The sequence below is a fragment of the Nyctibius grandis genome, chromosome 2 (genome assembly GCF_013368605.1).
Source record: "Nyctibius grandis isolate bNycGra1 chromosome 2, bNycGra1.pri, whole genome shotgun sequence".
Taxonomy (NCBI): Eukaryota; Metazoa; Chordata; class Aves; order Nyctibiiformes; family Nyctibiidae; genus Nyctibius; species Nyctibius grandis.
This window is the reverse complement of record NC_090659.1, coordinates 21,667,376-21,690,901: the sequence shown is the minus strand read 5'-3', so window position 1 is coordinate 21,690,901 and position 23,526 is coordinate 21,667,376. Positions and strand designations below refer to the sequence as shown.

General features: G+C 38.5%; 1 protein-coding gene across 3 annotated transcripts in view; it reads right to left on the bottom strand.

Moving 5' to 3' along the window:
• Positions 1–23,526, bottom strand: part of SIM2 (SIM bHLH transcription factor 2) — a 64,361-nt gene that overhangs the window by 18,353 nt on the left and 22,482 nt on the right. For all 3 annotated transcript variants that reach the window (XM_068425304.1, XM_068425302.1, XM_068425303.1), the window contains exons 6-8: positions 7,882–7,967; positions 5,434–5,633; positions 1,536–1,642 (exon numbers count right to left, since the gene is read on the bottom strand). In XM_068425304.1, the coding sequence (XP_068281405.1) occupies positions 1,536–1,642; positions 5,434–5,633; positions 7,882–7,967 (393 nt within the window). The remainder of the gene's footprint in view (positions 1–1,535; positions 1,643–5,433; positions 5,634–7,881; positions 7,968–23,526) is intronic.

Below are 23,526 nucleotides of genomic sequence, written 5' to 3'. Positions count from 1 at the left end.
CTGTTCCCACTGTTACCCAAGCATTAGCCATTATTTTTTTCTTCTTGGCATTTATTTGCTTTGAAACTTTCATAAATTTCTATGCATATGTCTCTCATTTTTCTTCTGTTTTTAAACTTTATAATAATTTATCTTTGTCATTCAGATACAGTATCTAAAGAACAGCTTTTAGTTATTCTGTTTGGTTGAGGCTTTTCTTTTTCTTGGGGGGAGGGGAGTGTTAGTTCAGTAAACATGATGTGTCTCTATTTAAAACTCCAGTCATACATAGATCAAACCAGCAGCCAAAGTACGTGTCTTCTATCGCACACACAGAATTATCAATCACTCTACTTTAAAATGGAAAACTCTTTTCCAGAGATGATTGTGGCTATAACAGAATCATCTCTATACTGGTCAACATAGGTATTTCAAATAGTCTTGTTAAAATAATGAGTGAGATTTTGTGCAGGTCAACAGTCCAGATGCAGATGTTTACACTACAAAGAGGATGTCCACAGCGGGACATTACCATGTACCCTGTTCATTCTAGTTTATAGTTTGCAATGACCCAGAGTATTCAATGATGTTTTGGTAAATATGAACTTGCAGTAAAGATCAGTTTCTGCTTTCCCAGGTGTAGCACACACTTCCATCAACAGAATTCGGCACTTGGAATTTCAGCACTGACTTGCCAAATACAGTTACATCCTCCTTTATATTCCAGATCCTCATGAACAGCATGTATTAAGGTGAAGAACTGACTGCTTTCTTCTTCAGGAAGCCTAAGAGAAGGATTTGACTCTGGCTGCTTTCAGCCCACAGCAGCAATCTGGGAAAAAATGCACTGACATTGGGTTTTGGATGTCATCTTTGCATCGTATGGGCTGCGGCAGGCTGAGCCAAATCCAGATTTCAGCTATTCCCTCAATTTGCTTCTCAAATTAATGTGCTACTGAATTAACTACTTCCCAAATCCAGATGTTTGCAGATATGATTAGTGTCTCTGTTGGCAGATGGCGAATCATTAAATGTGTAATTTTTTTTCCTGACACTCCGCTCTCCAAACCTCATCCACATGCTATTAATGAACATTCATCTAAGGACTTTTTGGGTTTGTATTAACTTCAAACATGGGATGATTATTACTAACATATTTCAGAGGAATGGGGAGCTGTTGCGTAATTTTTCTTTTAACAACAGAGGCTAGTAAAGTTCTGATTTTCCCCTCTCACTCACTCACTTGCCCTTTTGCGTTTTTTTCCTTCAAGAGTTCACCACCCAGAATCAAGTCCAAATTTTCCAAAGAGCCTAGATCCTTTAAGTAGAAAGATAAAAGTGGCCAGATAGATATGTTTTTTTCAGAAGCACAGCATATTGAGTATCTAGCTTATTTGCAGAACTAATGGTTTCCTTAAGTGATAGCCAAGCACTTTCAAAAATCTAGCTCCAGTCAAGATTTGGAAAGCTTTCGCTACTTTCTAGCATAGTGCCTGTTGTCTGCAAAACTTCTCACTCTACTTAATAAATTTTAGTCTAGCACTCTTTTTACTTACACAGGTGATGAGCATATCGTAAATGGAACACATCACAGCCATGAACATGGTGGTAGAGGGTTTTTTCTATTAGATCTTGGGGCTCATATCCAGTTAATTCAGTCACCCTGGAAAAGGAAGATTCTATAATAAGCAAAATCTCTAGGAATATTCAGTTTCATTAACCTAACATTTGATTGTGCTAACAAATCAAGTGCCTAAAAACTGCAGGACAAAATGTTAGTTTTGGAAACAGAATCCTCATCTTTATAAGAAAATAAACCCTTTCAGCCCAGCCAAAGCAAGGTGCAGCTATTCCCTGGCCAGCCTTACACACAGGCAGGAAAAAGAGTTCTTTTACTTATTTCCACTTTGGGCTTTTGACACTGCAATGCACGATCTTTTGCACAAAGATCCAGTTGAGGAACCATTCACGAAACAATAAAACTACTCTTGTGGACTGCTGACACATTTTCATTTGCTTTTGCAAACATACAAGTGTAGCATGTATGTCAGTCCGTAGAAGCTGTGATCGTGGTCTATAAATAAACTTAGGCTAACGCCTAACAGAAGAAGGAAGCAGGAGCTTATTCCAGCTGAGATTGTGGAAAAACAAGGAGCTATGAAGATCACAAGCTAAGAAAAGGAAGGCTGAACCTAGACTTCAGAAAAACAACCTCACATGATGAGAACTAGAATAATGGAACAAATTTGAAACAGCAGCATCTCTGCAGATGTTAAAGAACCAGACTACACTGGTCAGACTTACACTAGGTCAGAGCTGAAGAGTCAGACTTCATCGTTCAAAATGCACTTTTTTTTTTTTTTTAGCACTGTTGCTTGAGAACAAAAATTCTTAAAGTACATTGGGTGACTCAGCCATAATGTGGCTTTTCTACCTAGTGTTACTGGGGGTGTTTTGTGCTGTCCTGGACTTTCTTCACCTAAAAAGGTGGAACAGAAGAACCATACAAAGGCATGTCTACATTAACAAGCAACACAGTCCATTAGCAGGGAATCTGTAGAGTCAAATTGTTACTGCTGAGGATCTACTTCTGCAGCAGCAGATGCATTTGCATTTTTTAATTTCAGGACTCTTACTTGGACAAGCTCTAGTCTAAGCCTGTGGGCTGAAATCTTTATAATGGTTGGAGTGCTGTTAACATGCTCTTGAAGGTTGTCTTCCAGTTTAGATTCATCCAGAAAGAATTTGGTTCACATGTCTAGGGCCTCTTCATGACATGAACTGCAGTGCAATATGTAGGGATGGTCAGGACATTGACTTCAAAAGGATGCTTCTGGTCTGAACATAATGAGGATACACTGTATCAGAGAATAACACAGTAGTACCTACAGAAATGAATACAGGGGTCTCAAGCAACGTGTCATTGGGGGTTGCAGATAATGTAAATTTGGATTACTTTTTTTTTCTTTTGTAACTATTTTGCATCTTCTTTACTCTTACACTAATGCTGAGCAATCATGTGGACCCCACAGAGACTGAGGACTTTACTTGAGAGATAGTGTTGGGGGTGGGATTCTTCTGAAGGAAATCAGAAAAACAACCAAAAAAAATGCCTTCGACATCTGATTTTTTATAAATACGGTACAAATACATCCGTATCTCCCTTAGCTATGGCTTCATCTGCGAAACTCTCGTGTGCATTTCCCTGAGTCAGGGGCTGCCAACATGGCGTGAGCACATATGCTGTCTTTCTGCAGGAGGGTATGTGAATATATGCTTGTGTTTCTCCTCTGCAGTGCGCGCTGTCCCTCCTGGCTTACAATTCTAGGGGCCCAAATTCTCACTTAAGCCTATCAGCATGGTGAAATACTGGTGAAAGATCCTGTTCAGGTTTCAGTGCTCCTTCTGACTTCAGTGCAATTAAAACAAGGGTGGCAGTTTCACCCTGATCACTTAATTGGTGAGTACAGAAACAGCTAATAAAAAAACAAACCAAATGCCACAAACCAAAGCCAGGTGCTAATTTTTCCAGAGGTGCAGCCTCACTTTGAAGCTGGTCTTCCCATGGGCCAAAAACCCATCATTAACAGTTATGAGGACACGCAAATTTTCAAAAAGTTTGAATCCAGAAATATACTCAGCTGCTTGACTTCCTTAACACAAAACCATCCCGTCAACCTGGGCTCTGAAGATTGTTCTTTGTGTGTGACAGGGCACACATACGGAAACAGAGCTTGCCCCAATGGTCAGTTCTGCCCTCTAGAGTTCTCTAAATCTTTTGTAAATCACTTAGAAATGAATGAATAGGCTGCACCACAAAAATCAGAAGCAGCAGATCACTTTGGAGGGAAGTAACTGTCTCCTTTTTTTCCAGTGACCTTGATAAATGAACTCTTGCATGTTTTACATCATATCAAGTGTCTAGAAAGGCTTATTTAACTGCCCCTTCCTATGGCTTTAATACTGACCTGTCTGCTGTGACTTACCTCTAAATATCTAGCAACACTTTTCATGGTATGGATACCAGAAGCAAGCCTGAAAACAGTTTTGTCTTATTCCTAATATGTCCCTGCTCTGAGCAAACATAATTTGGTTTGCTCAGCTGGGAGAGCAAAGGGCTTTGGTAATGCTTAATGCCCCTGATTGTCCTATGTGTGGACAACACCCATCTGCTCTTTGGTAAACACAGCTATGCAACAGTGCTGGTTCTATCTGTGCTCCTGTCAACACCTCTGGTTATACTGTCTCCTTTGAAGACACTTGATGTCTCCAGGCAGTTCCTCTTAGGCACATAATTTCCTTTTTTCCACATGCAAAGGCATGTTGCTGAACCCCTTGTGCTTCTTTGTAGCTGTTACATTGAGTAAAGCATGCCAAAGAAAAAGGATTCCAGAAACAACCAGGTCTTTGTAGTTTAGCAGCTGGTGGGCCACTATCTCATTGACTTAGCATGGAGAAAGAGCATGTTCTTGCATGGTTGACCTGCCATGCAAAACTTCCCCACTGTCTCAGATACAGACTCTTTTTCACTGTTACATATGAATATAATTTCTGCTTCTTGCAAATCCAGCATGCCAGGGAAATGAGGGAGTATGTGACATACTGCTCCACGTGCGGGGATTTTTGAAGAATGGTCATCTCGTCAATAGCCAAATCTGTTATATCATCTGGGAATTGGGCTTTTCCCCTCAAGATATCTTGAACTTCACTGTACAAAGTATCATTGTATACTAAAAGATACCATATTTCAAAAAAAAGAGGAATGAATCATTTCACAACTCCTTCAGTTCTGGTTTTGTGCTCTTCTCAGCTGGTATGTGAGCTGTATCATCTGAGAGTGGAGGCAGGGTTCTCTTTCCTCAGCAATAACCGTTTTCCCAAGTTTTGTTTAAGAAAGCTGTGTTTTTGTGTAGTGGCCAATTGAATTCGTTTTCATCCTAACAGCCCCATTACTAGGGTTGGTTTCATTGGTAAGGCATTTTACTAAAGTGAAGACGACTGTTTTCTTATTACTCTGTCAAAAACTTTCTGGACGACCCCAGCAAGTCATTTGACCTCAGTGTTTCAGTTGTGATTTTTTTAAAATTATGGATGGTGGTACATCCTTATTCCTTTTGCTAGCTTTGTATGTTAAAATTTATGTCCTTTAAGGTAAAAAATGTACTACTGCTTATCTGATTATTACTCACAGCAAGGAGGTTTTAGTTGGCTCTGAAGCTGTAGGTAACTATAGGTTAAATTGTACAGACTCTTATATGTTGGCATTCAAGACAAAGTATGATCTATCCAGCTACCAGAAGGGCTTTGAAGACCCCTATGGTCTTTGTGTTCCAGATCTATTTTGGACTGCTTTTTTTTTTTTCATGGATATATTGATCTGCTTGGAAACCACTGTAGCTTATGATAACATGGACTTTGAAAACATTTTGTACTAGAAATGAAACAGTTGCTTACCTGGAATCTAGGAATATTAATTTTAAGTCCAAACTCGCTCTGAACATAAACATGTTGCTGTGAAGTTTGATCTCAGTGATTGCACTGGGAGGTAAAGATTGACCTACAGCCACCAGTCCAACGATTTGGTAACAGGAATCATACAAAGACATATCTAACATATACTGTCGTATCTTCAAATAGCCACTGCAATGGATCACCTGGCATGAGAAGAAAACACAATCAATATCTCATGGCAACAGATGAGGCTGCAAGTCAGCTGACCACCCAGTTTCAATGAGGTTATAAAGCAATACACCCTTATAACACTTGAATACTGCATAGTCTGTTAAGGCTTCAGAAGTGCGGTTAATTTATAAATTAAGTAAGATTAAAACACAGTAAACGTAGTTTTAGTGTTTACTGCCAGCATGATTAATCCAGTATCAAAGCACACACTCTTTGGGACTATCTATCTTGACTGCTTTCTAGTTAATACTTTAAACTCTCTTTGATATAGATTTCTTGTAGATACAGTCAGAATTCTTGTTCGCTAATCAAAAAAATCTGGAAGTTGCTTTTTTAAATTACTCACACGCACACAGAGGTATATATAAACATTTACATTTTAATGAGTTATTATTCTGATGAAAAACAGACACTTTAAAAATCCAGTGGACATTAATGCATCACATTTATAAAGATTAACTGCTGTATATGTAAATGCACTAGAAATGAGTTTTAAGTTCTACAGTCAAGTTCAGATGACATTTTTTTGACATGTGACCAAGCCCAGGGTCTTGAGACCAGATTCCTGAATCCCCATATACGATTCCTAATCCTATCACTGAAGTGATAACTTCAGTGTTACACTGTAAAAATTCACAATGTCAGCTAAAGGGAGGGGGGGAAATTGTAACCTGGGGACTCTTCCAGAAAGTAAGATTTATTTAATGTAGTGCTGGTGTTTAGAAATCATTTGTGCTCCTACCAATTTTCTAGTCCAAACAGCAAGGCATATTCATGTCCTTCAGCTTAATTTCTGTATTTGTTTGACTTTGTGTGCAATGGAAAGAAATTAATTTCCACTGTATTTAGTACTCCTGAACAACCTACTAAACCGTCACCTATAAATAGGCTCCTCCTGTATAACCTTCCTTCCTCCTCTCCAATCACCATGTGATTAGTATGTTTAGCAAAAGTACAGGAGCAAGCAAAACTTATTTAAGGTCTCTCAGCAGATCCTACTAATTTCCATACTATTTGATTTATGAGTTTTTGCTGCACTTCAGCTACTCAGGTGATATTTTCAAAATTCTTAGGTCCTGACTCTAAGTACAGTCAAAGAGAATAAATTTAGGCCAACATCTCTCTAGATGAATGCATCCTTAAATGTTTCACTAGGTAAACTTTTAATAGTGAGCAAAAGAAGAAAGAAGGTGATCTCCCTGATTAGCAGTCGTAAACAGGGAAAATAAAAAACAGAGAGAGATACCACCACTACAAGCTCTACCCTTTTACCTGATTTCTGATTCAGCTTTGGGACAGAATCATTTTTTGCTGGGAAGCAGCTGAACAAACAGAGGTCCATTTAATGAAGAATTATCAGTCTAACCAAGTAGATAGCAGTGTAAACAGACAGATATATATCTGGACCTTGAACACATTCCTTAGAAGAGCTCTGCTTCTCTTGCATGCTTTCCTTTTTGTTTTTGAATGACTCCAACAAAATGAATCCTCACAAGACTGCATGTGAAGTACCCTTCTCTCCTGATGCTTAAGTGATAGAATTATACTGTGTAGCTCGAAGAGCAGCAAATGCACACTGTAAAGCTGAAAATAAGAACTACCTGAATGGCAGGTATTATTATAGAATCTCAGCATTTGCTGTGGCTTCTGATTTCATGTAATAAATAGAAAATTAATACAAGTGATAAGATTTATAAACAAACTTGTTGGTTTAGTACAATTCAACCCTGAGTTGATATTAATGATTGTTTAGGGTGACATTATGGTCTCATTAACATTGAGGTAATTCTGATCAGGCCAATGAGGTGACTTGTGCAACTGAGTGGCTGCTTAGCTGGAGCACAGTAACACGGAGGCAGAGGAATGGAGGAAGACTTCCAAGTTCCTGTGTCTGGGTTGCTGCCTCACCTGCCTCCAGTTCCATAGGGCAATAAGACCTGGTTGTGCACTCTCCTTGCACCTTCATGGGTGTGCTCCAGCCAATTCCCCAATCTGGAAGATCAGGGATCAGGATGTGGGAATGTGCCACAAAGCAAACTCCAATGCACTGTGAGAGAGTCTAGACTTGCATTACTAAGGGAATCTGCAATCAGCAGTGGCATTTTTTGCATCTGTTCTGATTCTTTCCATCACAGACTTTGCTTTCAGGCACACATACATAAAAAAACCTTGTCACTTGTTGAGTACTTGGGGACACACATACATGCTTATATACATTACCTTGTAGCCACTGCATGTCAATCCTGCATTCCTCTTGGCTAGGACACACTTCATTCTCAGGAAAAACGATCTTTCAATTTCATATTCTGAAAGCATAAACCACACTGCTGATTTATTACTGAAGATTTCAAAATTGTCCATAACATTGCCTTTCATGATTTAACAGATGTGTTTGTATCTCAGCCTTAGGCAGCAACAGAAGTCAGCTGTTCTACTTTCCCACTCAATCTCTTCCCTCAGGATTTATTTCACCTTCATGTTAGGATTCCCTGTGAAACCTGGACAAGTCAGCATGACTAGGTCTCCAAAATTCTGTTTTTACCACACTTCACAAGGCAGTCACCTTGTTTCTGAACAGCTAGGTACCAGCTCGTATTGGTAAAGGGAAGGAAATGCCTCCTTTGGAGTGTAGGTAAATGAAAGTACTCTCCAAAATAATAGCAGAATGGGAAACAAGAAAATTAATTGGTTTGGTAATAATTTGAGTGTACATAGCTAGTCATACCCAAACTGGTCAACTTCTGGCCTCCATATGTAATATTATTACCTGTTTCACTGACTTCCAAAACCACCTTGGTAGGTAGTTTTTAAACAAATGTCTTCATGGATAACCTCCAGAAATGTTTTAAAGTTAAATATTGCTCAGGTACACATATATTTTCTGCTAATAAGAAGTTACTATTCTCTTTAACGTTAATTATTCTCAATAACAGTTCAGACATCATTAATAGTTCCGACTTTTTTTTACTGAAAGTTGCAGTTTGGCAGAACATGACTATATTAGGAAAAGAAAACTCATTTGGTACATCTGTGAATAGGAAAATCAGAGAAGCAAAGGGGTTTTCAGATTTGTTGCAATGGGTATTACCTCCTAACTCCCCACAGGGTTTGATCCAAAGTCCACTGTGTTCAGCTGGAGTCTTGCTTTAATTTGATTTAACTGTTGTGTTCCCAATTTTTGTGCATCCATCACCCAATTAACACCTCTTAGCCACACACCTGCAGTGGTTTGAGCCTCAGACCACTACCTGGAAACCAATAAACTCTCTACATTAAGTTCTGAGTTTAAAGGTCTGAAGATACAACCACAGAAAAAGGATTTAGTGAGGAGGGAAAAGAAATGCAATATGTAGTGCATCTCAACTAGCATCAGCCTTCCTGAGTATTTAAATTTTCCATTTATCTTCCTAATGCAAATTAGATCCATATGGGGAAAAACAGGCACTTAAATGAACTGGCACATCTACTATAGAGTTTTAAATACAAATGTATACAATTTGGTGGGAGGAAGCCATACAGTACAGATTACTATTGCTGAAGCATGATCTCATGAGTAAAGAATGGATCTGGGAGTGGGGAACATCAGTGGAATTCACGGCTTCATTACAGATATTCTGTGTGACCTAACACTAGTGCTTGCTCTCTTTCTGCTGCAGTCTGATGCACACAAAATAAAGTTAACTTTCTCACTTCAAGGGTACCAAGGGAGAAGAAAAATTAACACACAGTAATGAGGGTACAAAGACCATCTTCGGACATGGACTGAGTTGCTAGCAATTTTAATGACTTTTACATTCTTCTATAAAAAGAGATGATTAGTGGAATTGGAAACAATGCCTTAAACTTCTCAAATGTCCTGCCACAAGACCTAAAAGAGTCTCTTTCAGTAACAAGCTCCTTCCAGGCACCTTATTCGTTAGCCTTCTATTTGCTGCTTCCTTCATTTTTAAAGGTTACTGCAGGCTAGTGCACTGCTACAGAAACACCCCGTTACCTCTAACTTCACTATTCCACCAGGAATAGGTTATGATGTACAGTGTGGTCGTTAGGTGTCTATAAAACTAGAGTAGTACCCAGACTGTAAGATAACATTGTTCCTTTGTTGTTTAAAATTGGTAATTATTTCATTATTTAAGAAGAGATCTCGTCTCATGATGGTAGATTGTAAGCAAGAGGTCCCCCTGGAACACCAGTCCTTGTAACTAGCTACAGGCTGTCTAGGAAATTGAGAGGGTGATTAAAACAATTCAAAGGCAAGGATGCTGTGTGGTGTAGGAGGACAGAGTAAAGAGGGATAGAGTTGCACTCTAGTACTAAGTGGTATGGGGAGGGAAAGGTGATAGAATTCTAATTCAAAAGTAGCTGCAAGTGATTTGTGAGACTGAAGAGTAATAAGCAATAGCTTTGTTGTGTGTAATCAAGTGCAAAATTATATAACTGTAATTTAATAATGATGTGTTTATTAATTATTGATCATTGAATTATTAGGTTTTTAGTAGTGTGTTGCTGAACCAACAAACACTAGTCTCTTAAATCAGTTACATCTCATGCCTGGAATCTAAAGAGGGAAGAGTTACCCATGAGGTAACTGGGGACTCATCTGGGAGCTTCTATTTTTGAGGTTTGAGCTAGCTGATATTAAGATGCCCTAAGTAAGCCAAAGGAGAGATGGCCCATGTGGCCAAACAGAATCTGAGCCCTGAGTGACATACTGCCTTTTTACCTGAAGAAGCCAAAGTACTGTATAGACGATGATAAGCATTCCTCCTCCTGTGTATATTAAGAGAAACTGTGTGGGAGCCCAGTGTCACTGTGAGAGTTGCCATTTGGCGGGGAATAAGCAGAATGTGTCTAAAGGAGAAAAGGAGTACCTGAGCATTCCTGGTTGGTCTGGGGACATAACAACTGTTAATGCAGTTATTTAGTAATGCAGCATGTCCCATAGCACAGGTGGATGCAGAATGCCACAGCATTTTTAACCAGACAGCTGAGATTGTTATATGGCTGGTTAAGGCTAATGGTCATGTCCCAGTGCCCAATGAATAACGTACAGGTGCTACCTGGCATCTGGCATCTTGTTTGCAGGATCGGAGCTGAAGAATACAAAAGCCACCAGCGAGGAATCCGTGTGAGGAGGTGTGTGCAGGAGTATAAAATCTACTAGCAAGCTTTGAGACTGACTCACTGGCAAGGAAAAGTAGGACCAGGCCATTCACATTGTTCATGCTTGTGTGAGTGCTATTAGTGTGTGTGCGGTGCCTGTAACAGCACTGTTCTGCTGTCCATGTTGATCTGTCATTGTTGGGCTCTGTGTACATATGTGTGTTTGTACGCACCTACTGGGAATAAAACCATCTCCAGACCTGATCAAGAGGCTGTAAAACATAAAGGAGCAGTAAGACCAAAACCCTCACATAAAGAATCTAGATGTGGAAAACTGTGAACAGTGTGAATTAGCATTCCTATTAACTGATACCTTTGCCAGTGTGACTCCCCAATACCCTTGAAAGTAGCAGAAGTAGGTAGCAAAGCAAAAAAGAACTAAAGTAAATTTGTAATTGGCAAGCTGATTGGGAAATAAAGAGCCCTGGTATCCTGCTGGATGCTAACACATCCATCGATATAATGCAAAAATTAAAATATCACATCCAGGCTGTACCTGATGCAATTAAGGTGATCTGCTCTGACGAAGAGAATGTAGAAAGAAAATTAGGTACTTAGGTTTAGCAAGCAAAAAGGGAGACACTGAATATTCAAATAGGAGAAATCAGATGAGCTGTGAGAAGGGTGATTACTAATGCATGCTGTCCTGCTGCAAAGGTTAATCACAAAACTGTGAGGAGATAGTAGGCATGAAAGCTCAGTTATAAAGCAGAAAAAAAAAAGCTGTAGCATAAATAGCCAGCACCTGCTGTAAAAGCAGAATGACTGGAGTTGTCCAGGGATGTAGCAAAAGTCTCAAATTAAGGAAGAAAGAAAAGCAGTAAATGTAAAATAAGCACTCCAGGCTTAGGTAAGAGGTGAATGTAACCAATTATTCCTAAGAGTTAAGTGATTTTATCAATCAGAATTAAGTTTTGAAAAACTGCAAAAATATAACAACGTAAAGCATCTAGACCTAGTAATGTAATTATTGATATCACTAGTGTTCTTTCAAGCAAACATATAAGAACAGCACATATCAATAACAGAAAGAGTCTTAGGCTACCAAGAAGGTAAATAAGGTTTGAAACAGGGAGGAAACCAATCAAGTGCTACCAGTTCTTAAGTAGTTAATTGTTGAGAGAAATGTGGGTTAAGCACATATATATGAAACTTAAGAGAGAGAATAATGAATAGTAAAATGTTATGACTGAACCAGAATATAAGCAACACTGAAGGAAAATAGCCTTCTTAATTATTAAAGAATATTCATACCATCTAATAACCAAAGCTTAACCACTATATTTAATTATTCTGAAATGTTAACTATATAAATGCATCACTGTGAGTGATATTAACACCTTTCCTTTAAGCATTAAGAAAATGTTAAAATCTATGTATAAACTATGTGTGTTTGTTCTAGAGAAAAGATGAAACCGACAGGTTCCAGACATCAGTTAATGAAGGATGAGAAACAAAATGCTGCTGAGTAGACCAGGAAGTCTTACAGAGATGTTCCAGCTGAGTTAACACACATACCAAAAAAAACCCCTATTAATTACAATATTTATTGGTTTTTGTTTTCTATATGTATCACAGAAGAAAATGTAATCCATTCAAACCCTATGGATATTGATAACTACATATTGCTCAACTTTGTTTTTTTTTTTCTTTTATGAAAGGGGAGAATAAGAAATAAAACTGGATCCAATGTGAAGATGTTCTCATCTCTAACAAAAGAAAACCCATTTCTCTGCATGAGGATGTACTTCATATTATTATTAGTGATAATGATTAAAAGAACACTATTACAGCACTGTAATCTCTGTGTATGTACTCTGTGTGTGTTTGTACAGATGTGACGATGTATTAACAAAACAGTGTTTTTAGAGCTGCAAGAAACAAAGGAGACTTCAGTAAGTATAGCAATGTCTCTCATGGTAAACTTTACTTTCCAGCTGTGCCTTCACAACACCTGGAACTGAGACAACTGTAGTTTCACACAGTGTGGTATTGGGGATATTTTAGATTGGAAGTAAAACAATCTTATGTGTAAATATACATTTGTCACTGCAGGAGGTATTATATATTATATTGCCCCATTGACTACAACTTCCAGAAGCAAGCTGAAAAACTGGAAAACTGACAACAAGCTGAATAGAATAGAATAGAATAGAATAGAATAGAATAGAATAGAATAGAATAGAATAGAATAGAATAGGTTTAGTTCAGTTGGAAGGGACCTACAATGCTCATCTAGTCCAACTGCCTGACCACTTCAGGGCTGACCAAAAGTTAAAGCATGTTAGTAAAGGGCATTGTCCAAATGCCTTTTAAACACTGACAGGCTGGAACATCGACCACCTCTGTTCCAGTGCTTGACCACCGTCTCGGTAAAGAAATGCTTCGTCATGTCCAGTCTGAACCTCCCCTGATGCAGCTTTGAACCATTCCCATGTGTCCTGTCACTGGGTACCATGGAGAAGAGCTCAGCACCTCCCTCTCCACTTCCCCTCCTCAGGAAGCTGTAGAGAGCAATGAGGTCGCCCCTCATCCTCCTTTTTTTCCAAACTAGACAAACCCAGACTCCTCAGCCACTCCTCACAGGACACGCCTTGAAGGCCTTTCACCAGCTTTGTTGCCCTCCTCTGGATGCATTCAAAGACCTTAACATCCTTCTTAAATAGTGGGGCCCAGAACTGCACATGGTACTCCAGGTGAGGCCGCATCAATGCTAAATGCAGTGGGATAATCACCTCTTTTGACCGACTGGTTATGCTGTGTTTGATGCACCCCAGGATATGATTTGCCCTTTTGGCTGCCAGGGCCATACTCAGCTTAGCATCAACCAGCACCCCCACATCCCTTTCTGCCAGGCTGCTCTCCAGCTACTCCTCTCCCAGCCTCCTGAGGTTTCAAAAAAGTGAGCAGTCACCACATGGTGATGGGAAATTTTACTACAACCCATGCTAAATTTCACTGTTGCTGTATGTCTTAGCACCATTTCTTTCAAATACCTACTCTTTCAGTGAGTCCAGCACATATGTTGAAATTTGTCTGTTTAATTGCACCTTCTCTAGCATTTGCCATAGCCATCTATAATTCTGATGAACAGCTGTATATTGCTATGGAAAGTTTTAACACAGTTTTCCTTTACAGGTGTAAGTATTGCAGCATGGGTCTGCTTTTCCCATCTTCCCCTTTACTTTTCATGTCAGCATCTATTTTCCTTCCTTACCTGAATGTGACTTGTTTCCCTCCCCCAAACAATTTTAAAATAATTTTGAAATTGATCCTTCTTTTTATGAGTGAGTTAGATAATTTTCAAAGTTTATACATTCTTCTGTTCAAGCTTTTTTCAGAAGATGAGTCAAGAAAATGTCTCAATAGCTGCTATAGCTAAAAAGAAACCTCAACCCCACTTCTGAATTGCCAAGCGTCTTGAAAGGCTCTGATGATAGCTTCCTGAAAAGCAGGCCAACCATCTTAGTACAGCTTTTAACATTTTCCAGAACTTATTGACATTGTGTTTATCTACTACAGGAATTAGAGATGAAAAGCAGAGCTTTAAGGTTCTTTCTAAATGTTTACCCTCCCATTTTTGGCATAGTGCTTTTCTTTATCCAATTATGTGGAACATGATCACAGGTCTATTTTTCTATTCCAGCCACTTCCAATCTTTGTTGTAACTTGGATTTACTTATGATAGCAAATTTCTGATTTGTTTGCCCTGTATCAATGTTTAACATTTGAAAGTGATTGTCCTCTCTCCACTGCTCCACAAACTTTTATTGAAATATTCTTAAGAATGACCTGTGAGACAGTTTTTATCCTGGAATTCCAATTTTCCATTTTTCCCTAACTGGGTGATGGTTGGAAATGAAAACTGAACACTAGTTTTGATCAACATGATTATATACTCTGAGCAGATTTCTCTATCTTTTCCACTGCTCTTCTTTGGAAGGGTGTAACTGAGGTTACTGAGATCCTGACTTTTGCAATGTGTCTACTAGCAGATATTTTAGTAAAATGGAGGTATCATTTATAAAGAGTTCTACAGGAGGAGGCACTGCAATTAGAGTCCATATCCATGTCCAAGATGTCCATTTCAAATGCATCACTGTTTATTTTTTAGCCAAACTCCATGTTTCCCTTATCAGACTCAAAGACGTTTTTCTGTTCTAGAAATGTATTACTATATTGCCTGGTCATCTTACAGAGGCTCCCTTCCTGAAGCACTGCTACAATGTAGTTGAGTAGATTCAGTAAAAGCTATAATGAGGCAGAGAGTAAATGGCTTCATTCAAATCCAGCCCACACTTATCCGTATATTAATATCCTCACAGAGCTGAAACACAGCAACCTGTGAATGAGAACATAGGAGAATATGGCTGTCTATGGACAAACAGAAGATTTTTTTTTCTCACAGCACAGAGTACCATTTCTACAAAGCATGCCTTCTCTGTTAACCCCTTTTCTTAGCCTAGTATATCATGCAACACAGTTTGACTGCAAGCACTAGTCAAGAAAAAATAGCCTGTTTATATTTTACGGATTTGTATTTTCTTACTCTCATAAACAGAATAAATGTCATGGTAAAGAAAATGAGTCTTGCTATTTTGGATAAAGAATTTGTGCATTTGTTCACTCATATTGCACATGACTGCCAAACAGGATTCTCCAAGCATTTCTGTGAAATTATGGTTAGCTTTATGGAAGCCAGAATTGTCCATCCCTGGGGGTGCAACTATGAAATCCATCTTTGCTTTCCACTCCATCTTTCATCTCTTTTGAAAGAAAACAGTCACAAAATTCTGTGGTTTGCATGCTGCTTGCATAGTGGACTGAGAAAAAAAGATCATCATGGTTTTTTCCACAGCTTCACCTCTCACGCCTTTATTTTCTCTAAGGTAAAAGCTACTCTTTTTTTAATCTCTTTCCCAAAGATCCCAACTTTTGACATTAGCAAAATATGGCATTGTTTTGTTGCAGAATCACTTTGTAAATTAATATACATCAGCATGCAAACTGCACACTGCTGCACCATGTGCTGTTTTAAGAATGTATGTCTCATCTGTCACTACAAAAGATACGAAACAGCATTAAAATTGGGAGCTCTTGACACAGCGAATGAGTCATGTATGCTCTACATGACAGCTTGGGTGCAATGTCAAATTTCAGGTGTAGTGTAGGAGATGAAAACTATTCTCAAAGGGCACATTTAGACCAAAGCACTGTGCACTCGGTCACCCGCTTCTACCTTCCCTCCCATCCAGCTTGTTCGGAGGCACGCGCCTGCCTCAAGTTAGTGCATTCCTCTAGAGACAGCACATGTGTGATAAGCTGCACTCCGTGTCCCTGCTGGACTGTTTTACAGGGTGGAAACACAGATACCACAAGTTCATGTCTGGATAACACTTTAATGCCCATCCCCCAAACACTCTGCATATTTTTGCCCTTTCAGTTGGTTATTTTCATCTTACCTCCTCTATACTATAAAGTCACACATGTTCTACTCTTATTCTTGTGTAATCTGCAAAGCATCTGGGTCCCACACAGCACATTGCTGACTAAAAGAGCATGTGAGTATCTTGGATAGTCTCTTGTGAGCATAACAAGGCTACAGCTTTTGTGAGACACAGGACTGAGAATGCCACAACTTCTATCCCTTAATTCTGAATGAGGGTGACACCAACTTCTCGAACAAAAAAAAGAGGTAAAAGCACTGTAGGGCGCAAATAAAAGAGATGCTTGCATAATAGCACGCACAGTTTTAAGGTAGTCCTTGAAGCTGGGAATCCAGGATTGACCAACAGGGCCAGCATGAGGAGGAGTTGCAAATGCCTTTGGTGGACTTCTCTCATGACAAGTTCAGAAGCAGGCCTGGAGATGAGTTAGTGGAAAACGAGGAGTCAGACCCGTAAGCCTGGTGCGTACTGACCATCTTTATTATTGCTAAGCCAGAAAGAACACTGCAAAAGTGAGATTGTGACTAAAACTATTCTGCAAAGTGAAATACTGCATGCAAAGAGATGTATGAAAACATTTCCCTGTCCTTCCTTGGTATGTGCAGTCAAAACTGATTCCAAGTAAGAGAGAAGAAACAAAACAGTTAAACATACTCTCCCTTCTCCTTATTACACTGCAGCGTCATATACACATGCAGGTTACAGGCTTAAGTATTTGAGAACGCTCATCTTCTTTTTAGCAAATGAGTGGCACCAGTTGAATGATAAAATACAAATGCCTTACGTGGAAAAATTGCGAATTATATATAAAGAGACCAAGTTCCTATGCACATATTAAGTTGAAAGTTTGTGGGCTGACTTGGTTTGCCCTGTTAATGCTCTTGCTGTGGTAGGAAAGCAGTCAGTTCTGCTGTTATCCTCTGTTCTAGAGTTCCAAGCTTGCACAAGCTGCCCAAATTTCCTTCCCATTTAGACAGTTTGTTCTGTGTCCTAACTGCATCCAGAATCCTGTCGGTGCTGGAGAGGGTAAATTGTCTCTATTATCACTCCTGTCATCCAAACTCAGTCATTTGCTAACATTTGCCCAAATTCTCCTTTGCTCCTGTAAGTGATGCTTCCAAACTTTTCTTAGAGAAGAAACTCAACAGAACACTAGGCAGAAAGGACAATAATAGCTTTTGCAGTCTGAGACACTCTACTGTCTTTGGTATATTTTACTGTTAATTACCAATGAAAAAAGTTTTTTTAATGGGGTGCCAGCAGTCTGTCCTCTTTTCCACTTTGGTACATCCAAAATAATAATATTTTCTAGGTTTCTTAAGTTTAAAATAACACTAACAAACAGTGGTAACAGGATCGTCATGTTAAACCATTATCTTTCAATAACAGTTCTCCTATAAAATATTTTTAAATTAATTAAACAAAAATTCCTATCAACATTTGTCTTTTGCATACGTACTACTAGAAAAATTTCTTTAAAACATAGTGTAAAAGAGATCTTTCCAGATGTACAATTTTCTATTCCCTTCTTTTAACATCGTACAAAATGTATGTAGGGAAGAGGTTCTTCATTGAGAGGAAAAGTACGCACTGGCATTTACTTCCTAGCTGACTGAAACGGTGCCCTTGAAACATCAACCAGAGTGGAGAAAGCCTGACACAATGTATTCAACATTCCTTGTGTAACTTACATTAGGCTTATAACTAATCATGTAAGAATTATCCAGTTGTTAGCAGACAACTGGAATGCCTACAATAACTACAGTATTCCTTTTTCCCTTTGTCTGCTCTGGGGAACGTTAGTGAACTGCTTTTAGTACACCATGTCTTGGTGTGCAAGTCAGCAAAAGTTGGGAAGCTATAAATGTTTTAGAGTATTAAAATCTCAGAAAAAGCATATGAAACTAATAAAAGACACAGGATGTCTGACTCTAAATACACACGTGGAAGAGCAGCACACAATGCTGAATCCTTCTCAGCATTGCTTGTTTGCTTGTCTCAGTTAACCTGCAGTGCAAATACCTCTTATTTCACTTGCTTGCTTGTGTTCAGCTGCAATGATGACAGATGGATTCACTAGTCATACCCAGCTTGCACTACCCTGATATTTCATACACAAACTTCCTTCTTTATTCTTATAGATATGGTTCAGGAGGTACAGCATTTCTCAAAAACATCCAGATAATTTAGTAAGTGTTACTATCCTGCTACAAGCCTACCACTCTATGCTGCTAACCGTTGAAGAAAACTTTCTGCAAAAATAGTTGGTACAGACACACTTTCGATAGCAACATCATTTGAGGGCTTAAGGCCCTGACTTATTTTAGTATGTGCATCTCAGTTTGTGTCAGTCAGTATGTTGTCTCCTCTAAAGAGCGTGCTAGGGGGAGCTGGGTGTAGTCAATAATCCTGGTGCAATCCTCAACATGCCGTCCCTGAAAACCAGCCTATATTTCAGACACATTCAAAATGCTTATCCCCTCTGAACAAGGCACTTTGTAACAGTCGCTTCAGCAAACTCTGCCAGCATTGTATCCCTCACGATGCTAGTACCAAAATGCTTTGCTGCTGAGCTGTAGCAGCTTAGACTCACTAGCCTGACAGACATTTAGTTTTATGTTATATGTGAGATGAGGAAAGGGGCAAACTCCTCACATGCCTCCATGAAGTTCTGGAGCTATGGTTGGCTAGGTGGAATTTTGCATGGCACCACAACCACAACCTACCAGGTCTTCTGTACTAAGCAGGGGAGATACACAGCATGCACTGAGTCTTTACAGACAGTCATAAATGCAACCTTGCAGTCTTCCAAGATTCAGAAACTACTGTTACCTCACCATTCCCTCATTTTGGAGCCCAACTGCCCTGCTGGATCACTACCTTCTGCCCCAGCAGGAGAATCTCATCCAGCGGACCCAGTTTGTTAGTTCTACTACTTGAAGGAACAGAGGAGAAAAGCTTTCAGAGCTGTGAGTGCTCAAGGAAAGACAGCATGCATCAAAACCACTTCTCTACATGCTGAGAAATCGGTTTCTCATCCCTACACCATGAAACAATTCCCACATTCCTGTTAGTTAAGTGTTGCATATTTTAGGATAGAGGCCCAGGAATCTTGATATCAGCCTATGCAACAGATACAGGTGGTACAGAGAGTTCAAAACTGAAAGGTAGGGCTTCACAGGCACAGAACTAAGCCAGAACACAGGAAAATACTGCAGATCAGAAATACATTAAGCAACATTTGGAAAGGCGTGAAGGGCCAGTGAAGTCATCTGAGATCTGAGCACAGCCAGTACTCATAATTTGGGAAAGATACAAATTATTATCTTTTTTCCTTTTTTTTTTCTTTTTCTACTAACCCATCCCAGATGAATATAATGTATTAATTTTGTTACAACTGGTGCAAAGTTGGCCTAAAGACTCATGTGAGGTGATTCTCTGAGGCATACCCTAGCTTTAATATGTATGTGAGAGAGATTATTATTTTTCCCCACCCCAGTCACCCTCAGAAAGAGAGTCCAGCTGTTGACTTCTTTCACGGCAAGGGATCAGTACATATTGCTTTACATTTTCAGTGCTGCTCATGCAAGTAAAAAGGCAGCTTAAAGACTTTGTAAGTTAAAGCTGAAATTCTCCAAAGCCTCCACAGATCATGGGGCTTATGGCTTTCGTTGAGTCATAGTTTATAGATTTAAAGGCCAGAAAGTTAGATCATAGGTCTAACCTGTATGTTGCAGTTCATTAAACTTCAGTCAGTTACTCCTGTGCTGAGCTCAGTAACTTCTGTTTGCCTAAAGCGTATCTTCTATAAAGGCATACAGCCTTGATCTGAAGACATCAAAAGAGGAGGAAACCACTGCTTTCCTCAGTATTTTGTTCCTCTGGTTAATCAAACTCCTAGTTATAAATGTATGCATTATTCTAATTTGAGCTTTTGTGGTTTCAGTTCACAGCATTGGTCCTTGATATGTTTTTTCTTCTGAAACAGTCCTTTAGTTCCCAGTATTTTCTTCCCTTGGAAGTATGCACATACAGTAATCAAGTCACCTCCCAATCTTCTTTTTGATAAACCAAACAGATGGTGTTCTTTCATCTCTCATTACAAGCCTTTCCAGTCCTTCAGTAATTTTTGCGGCTCTCTTCTGTACTTTCTCCAGTTTGCTATTTTTTTTTAAGTGGACAACAGAATTATACAGAAAAATCCAATATCCATTTCACTAATACTGTGTAAAGAATACAATTATTCATCCTTGCTATTCCTGTTCACTATTCCCCTGCTTATATGCACAAGGATTTTCCATTACCCCCTTTTGCCACAGCATCACAACAGGAGCTCACACCAAGCTGTTTGTCCTTTATGACCTTTAAATGCTTCTCAGAGTTGCTGCCTTCCTGTTTCTTGCCCCAAAAGCTTTCCTTCCCATAACGTGCTGTAGCACCACATTGGACTTATCTAAAGAGTGATGACATAACAGCTAGTTCACCAACATCCGTTTTCCTAATTTTTATTACATTTAAATTGCTGTGAAGTCCTAGCTTCTGGAAGCATGTGATTATTCAAGAATTTTCACTGTCTTTTAAAAAAACAAAGTATCTATCTACCCTCTATGTTTGAAGATGTGCCTTGTTGTTCCTGAAACATTAGGAATTCTAGGGCAAACTTAAAAAAAAATTAAAAGTTATAATTTAAGAAGGCTAATGTCTTTTAAACTAATATATCATTTTTTGAGTACGAGGCTGATATATCTGAAGAAAAACAATGTGACAGTGAGCATTATATAACGAAACACACAATAGGTTTGATTTAATGCAGTGAGCAATAATTTGCATTTCCCTGATAAACAAAACTCATGTGAATAAGATTTGTAAGGGAGGTTTAGATTGGATATTATGAAACATTTCTTCATGGAAAGGGTTATCAAGCAGTGGAACAGGCTGCCCAGGGCAGTGGTGGAGTCACCATCCCTGGAGCTATTTAAAAGACGAGTAGATGTTGTGCTTAGGGATATTATTTAGTGGTGGACTTGGTAATGTTAGGTTAATGGTTGGACTCGATAATCTTAAAGGTCCTTTGCAACCAAAACAATTCTACGATTCTATGATTCTAAGATTTCTAGAGCTCGAGAGCTGCAAGACTTCTACCATTCTCTTGTTGTTTGGTCTTTCAGAAAAGCTTCTATGAAACTGGTGAAGCACTGGAAATACAAGGGAAGGTTTGAAGAGATGAAGGAAAATGAGGAAGATTAAAAGCAAATGAAGAAATAAATAAAGAGATAGTATCAAAATTTACAAAGATTGTAAAAGTGGAGGTCAAAAATAACCTGTACTCTGGGTTATTCAATACTAGTAACAGAATACCACAAAGTATAGATATATATGTTCACATTTGTGATTTTATTTCTATCATAACAGATTTTATCCAGCTACAACTGCTGAAATAGCAACTGAACTAAAAATGTGTATACGTATCTGAGAATCAACTGGAGAACACATCTTGAGCAAGTGAAGTTACATGAGCCAAGCTGTAAATTTGTGTTATGAATGTCTGTGTCTGCAGTGCTATATTGATTTTACTCCTGACTTGATGATTCAAAAGTGTTTTAAAAGATTGAAAGAGAGAAAATCAATCTGAAACTACAAAAAAATGCTCTTTAAAAAGTCTGTTTTCCTTTTTATTAGAAAATAAGGCCACCTTCACTCAACTTCCTTCTATCCTAAGTTATTTGTAGAACTCTGTGTTTTATTTAAATACTTGAAATATTTACTAAGATACAGGCAGAAGTTACTTCATTCCTGTAATTCATTAAATAGGTTTTAGGGCTTCACTGAAGAAAAGTAGGAAACCTGCTTTGATTTCTGTAGGCCAGGTAGTTTCAGGTTATAACTCAAGATACATATGTACAAAATGTATACACTGCAGAAAAGGGACCTACTGGCACAGGGAAGACAAATATAGAGAAATATTTGGTCACTCTGTTCATTTTTAAAAGATTTAGCTATGGATTCTGGATATTTTAATGTAGCCACTCCATGCATTATATGGGGAAGAGACACACAGAAGTAAAACTTGCATAAAATAATCTCTATACAAACCAGAACACAGCTTAACTCCTTTATTTATCTTCTCCAAGTCTAGAAATTCAAATATGATGCTGTTGCTTTGAGGTTTTTATCAATTTCCTCTGCTACATAAAATTTTACACAAAACAAAACATACGTAAATGGATCACATTTCAAAGTAAATTTTCCTTTACCTTTGCACTACTGAGAAACCAGAGTTTGATGCTAATAACAAAGAGCATCTATGTAGAATGAGGTAAAGAAAGCTGCAGAGAGTGAGGCATATATCTGAGGCTAATTATACCATCAGCAGAATTTCAGACTGAAACAGTTGCAAGTAAACTGAAATTAACAGTTTAAATTGTGTGTAAACACAACCAGAGCAGAATTACACTTCACAGTGAAGAGAATTTGTTAAGGAAATAATTTGACCATAAGTAGCTAAAATGAGAGAGACCTGGTTGTTTCAGAAAACAAATGCTAACAGGCAAGATAAGCATCCAGAGGCATCCAAATGTAAGCAAGAAACAGGCAGTACTTAGTTCTGAATAAAAAAGAAACTTCTGCAACTGCAGTACTAGTGTGCTGTCTCACAGCTTCTAGTAAACCAGAGTCATAATACTAAACAGAGAACAGGAAGAGCTGTGGGCTTATTTGCATTTGACATAGAAAATTCAGTTGCCCATAATTTTAAGTTTGTAAAAAATCTCCAACTAACAAATTAAAAAAGAAAAGTATTGTAACAAAAACAGAAAGCTGTTGCCATTGGCAAGACAGTAGGTATAAAAATGTCTTACTATCTATTCTAAATACCAGCAAAACTGCATGAAAAGTCATGGATTCATACCAGAGGTATCCCCTCTGCTTATCAGTAAGGTAGGAAAAAGGAAAAAAAAAATGTTATTTTTTAAAAGATGTCAACATTAAAAAAAAAATCCCTGACAGAAGAATGAGCAAACTATGAAATAGTCAAGTAACAACCAGAATCAAAAGAGTCCAAGAAAAATAAGAGTTTGTTTTTCAAGACAGAAAGAGATACACAAGACAACCTGTTTGGGGAGGAAGAAGAGAGAAGAAAGCTAAGATAATTCTTCTGTTTACACTAGTCAGATCAGTACGTATGCTTCCAGGCACATTAAACTTCCTTGCATGCAGAGGGACATGGTTCTGCGCTGATGGAATCACAGCAGTCAGA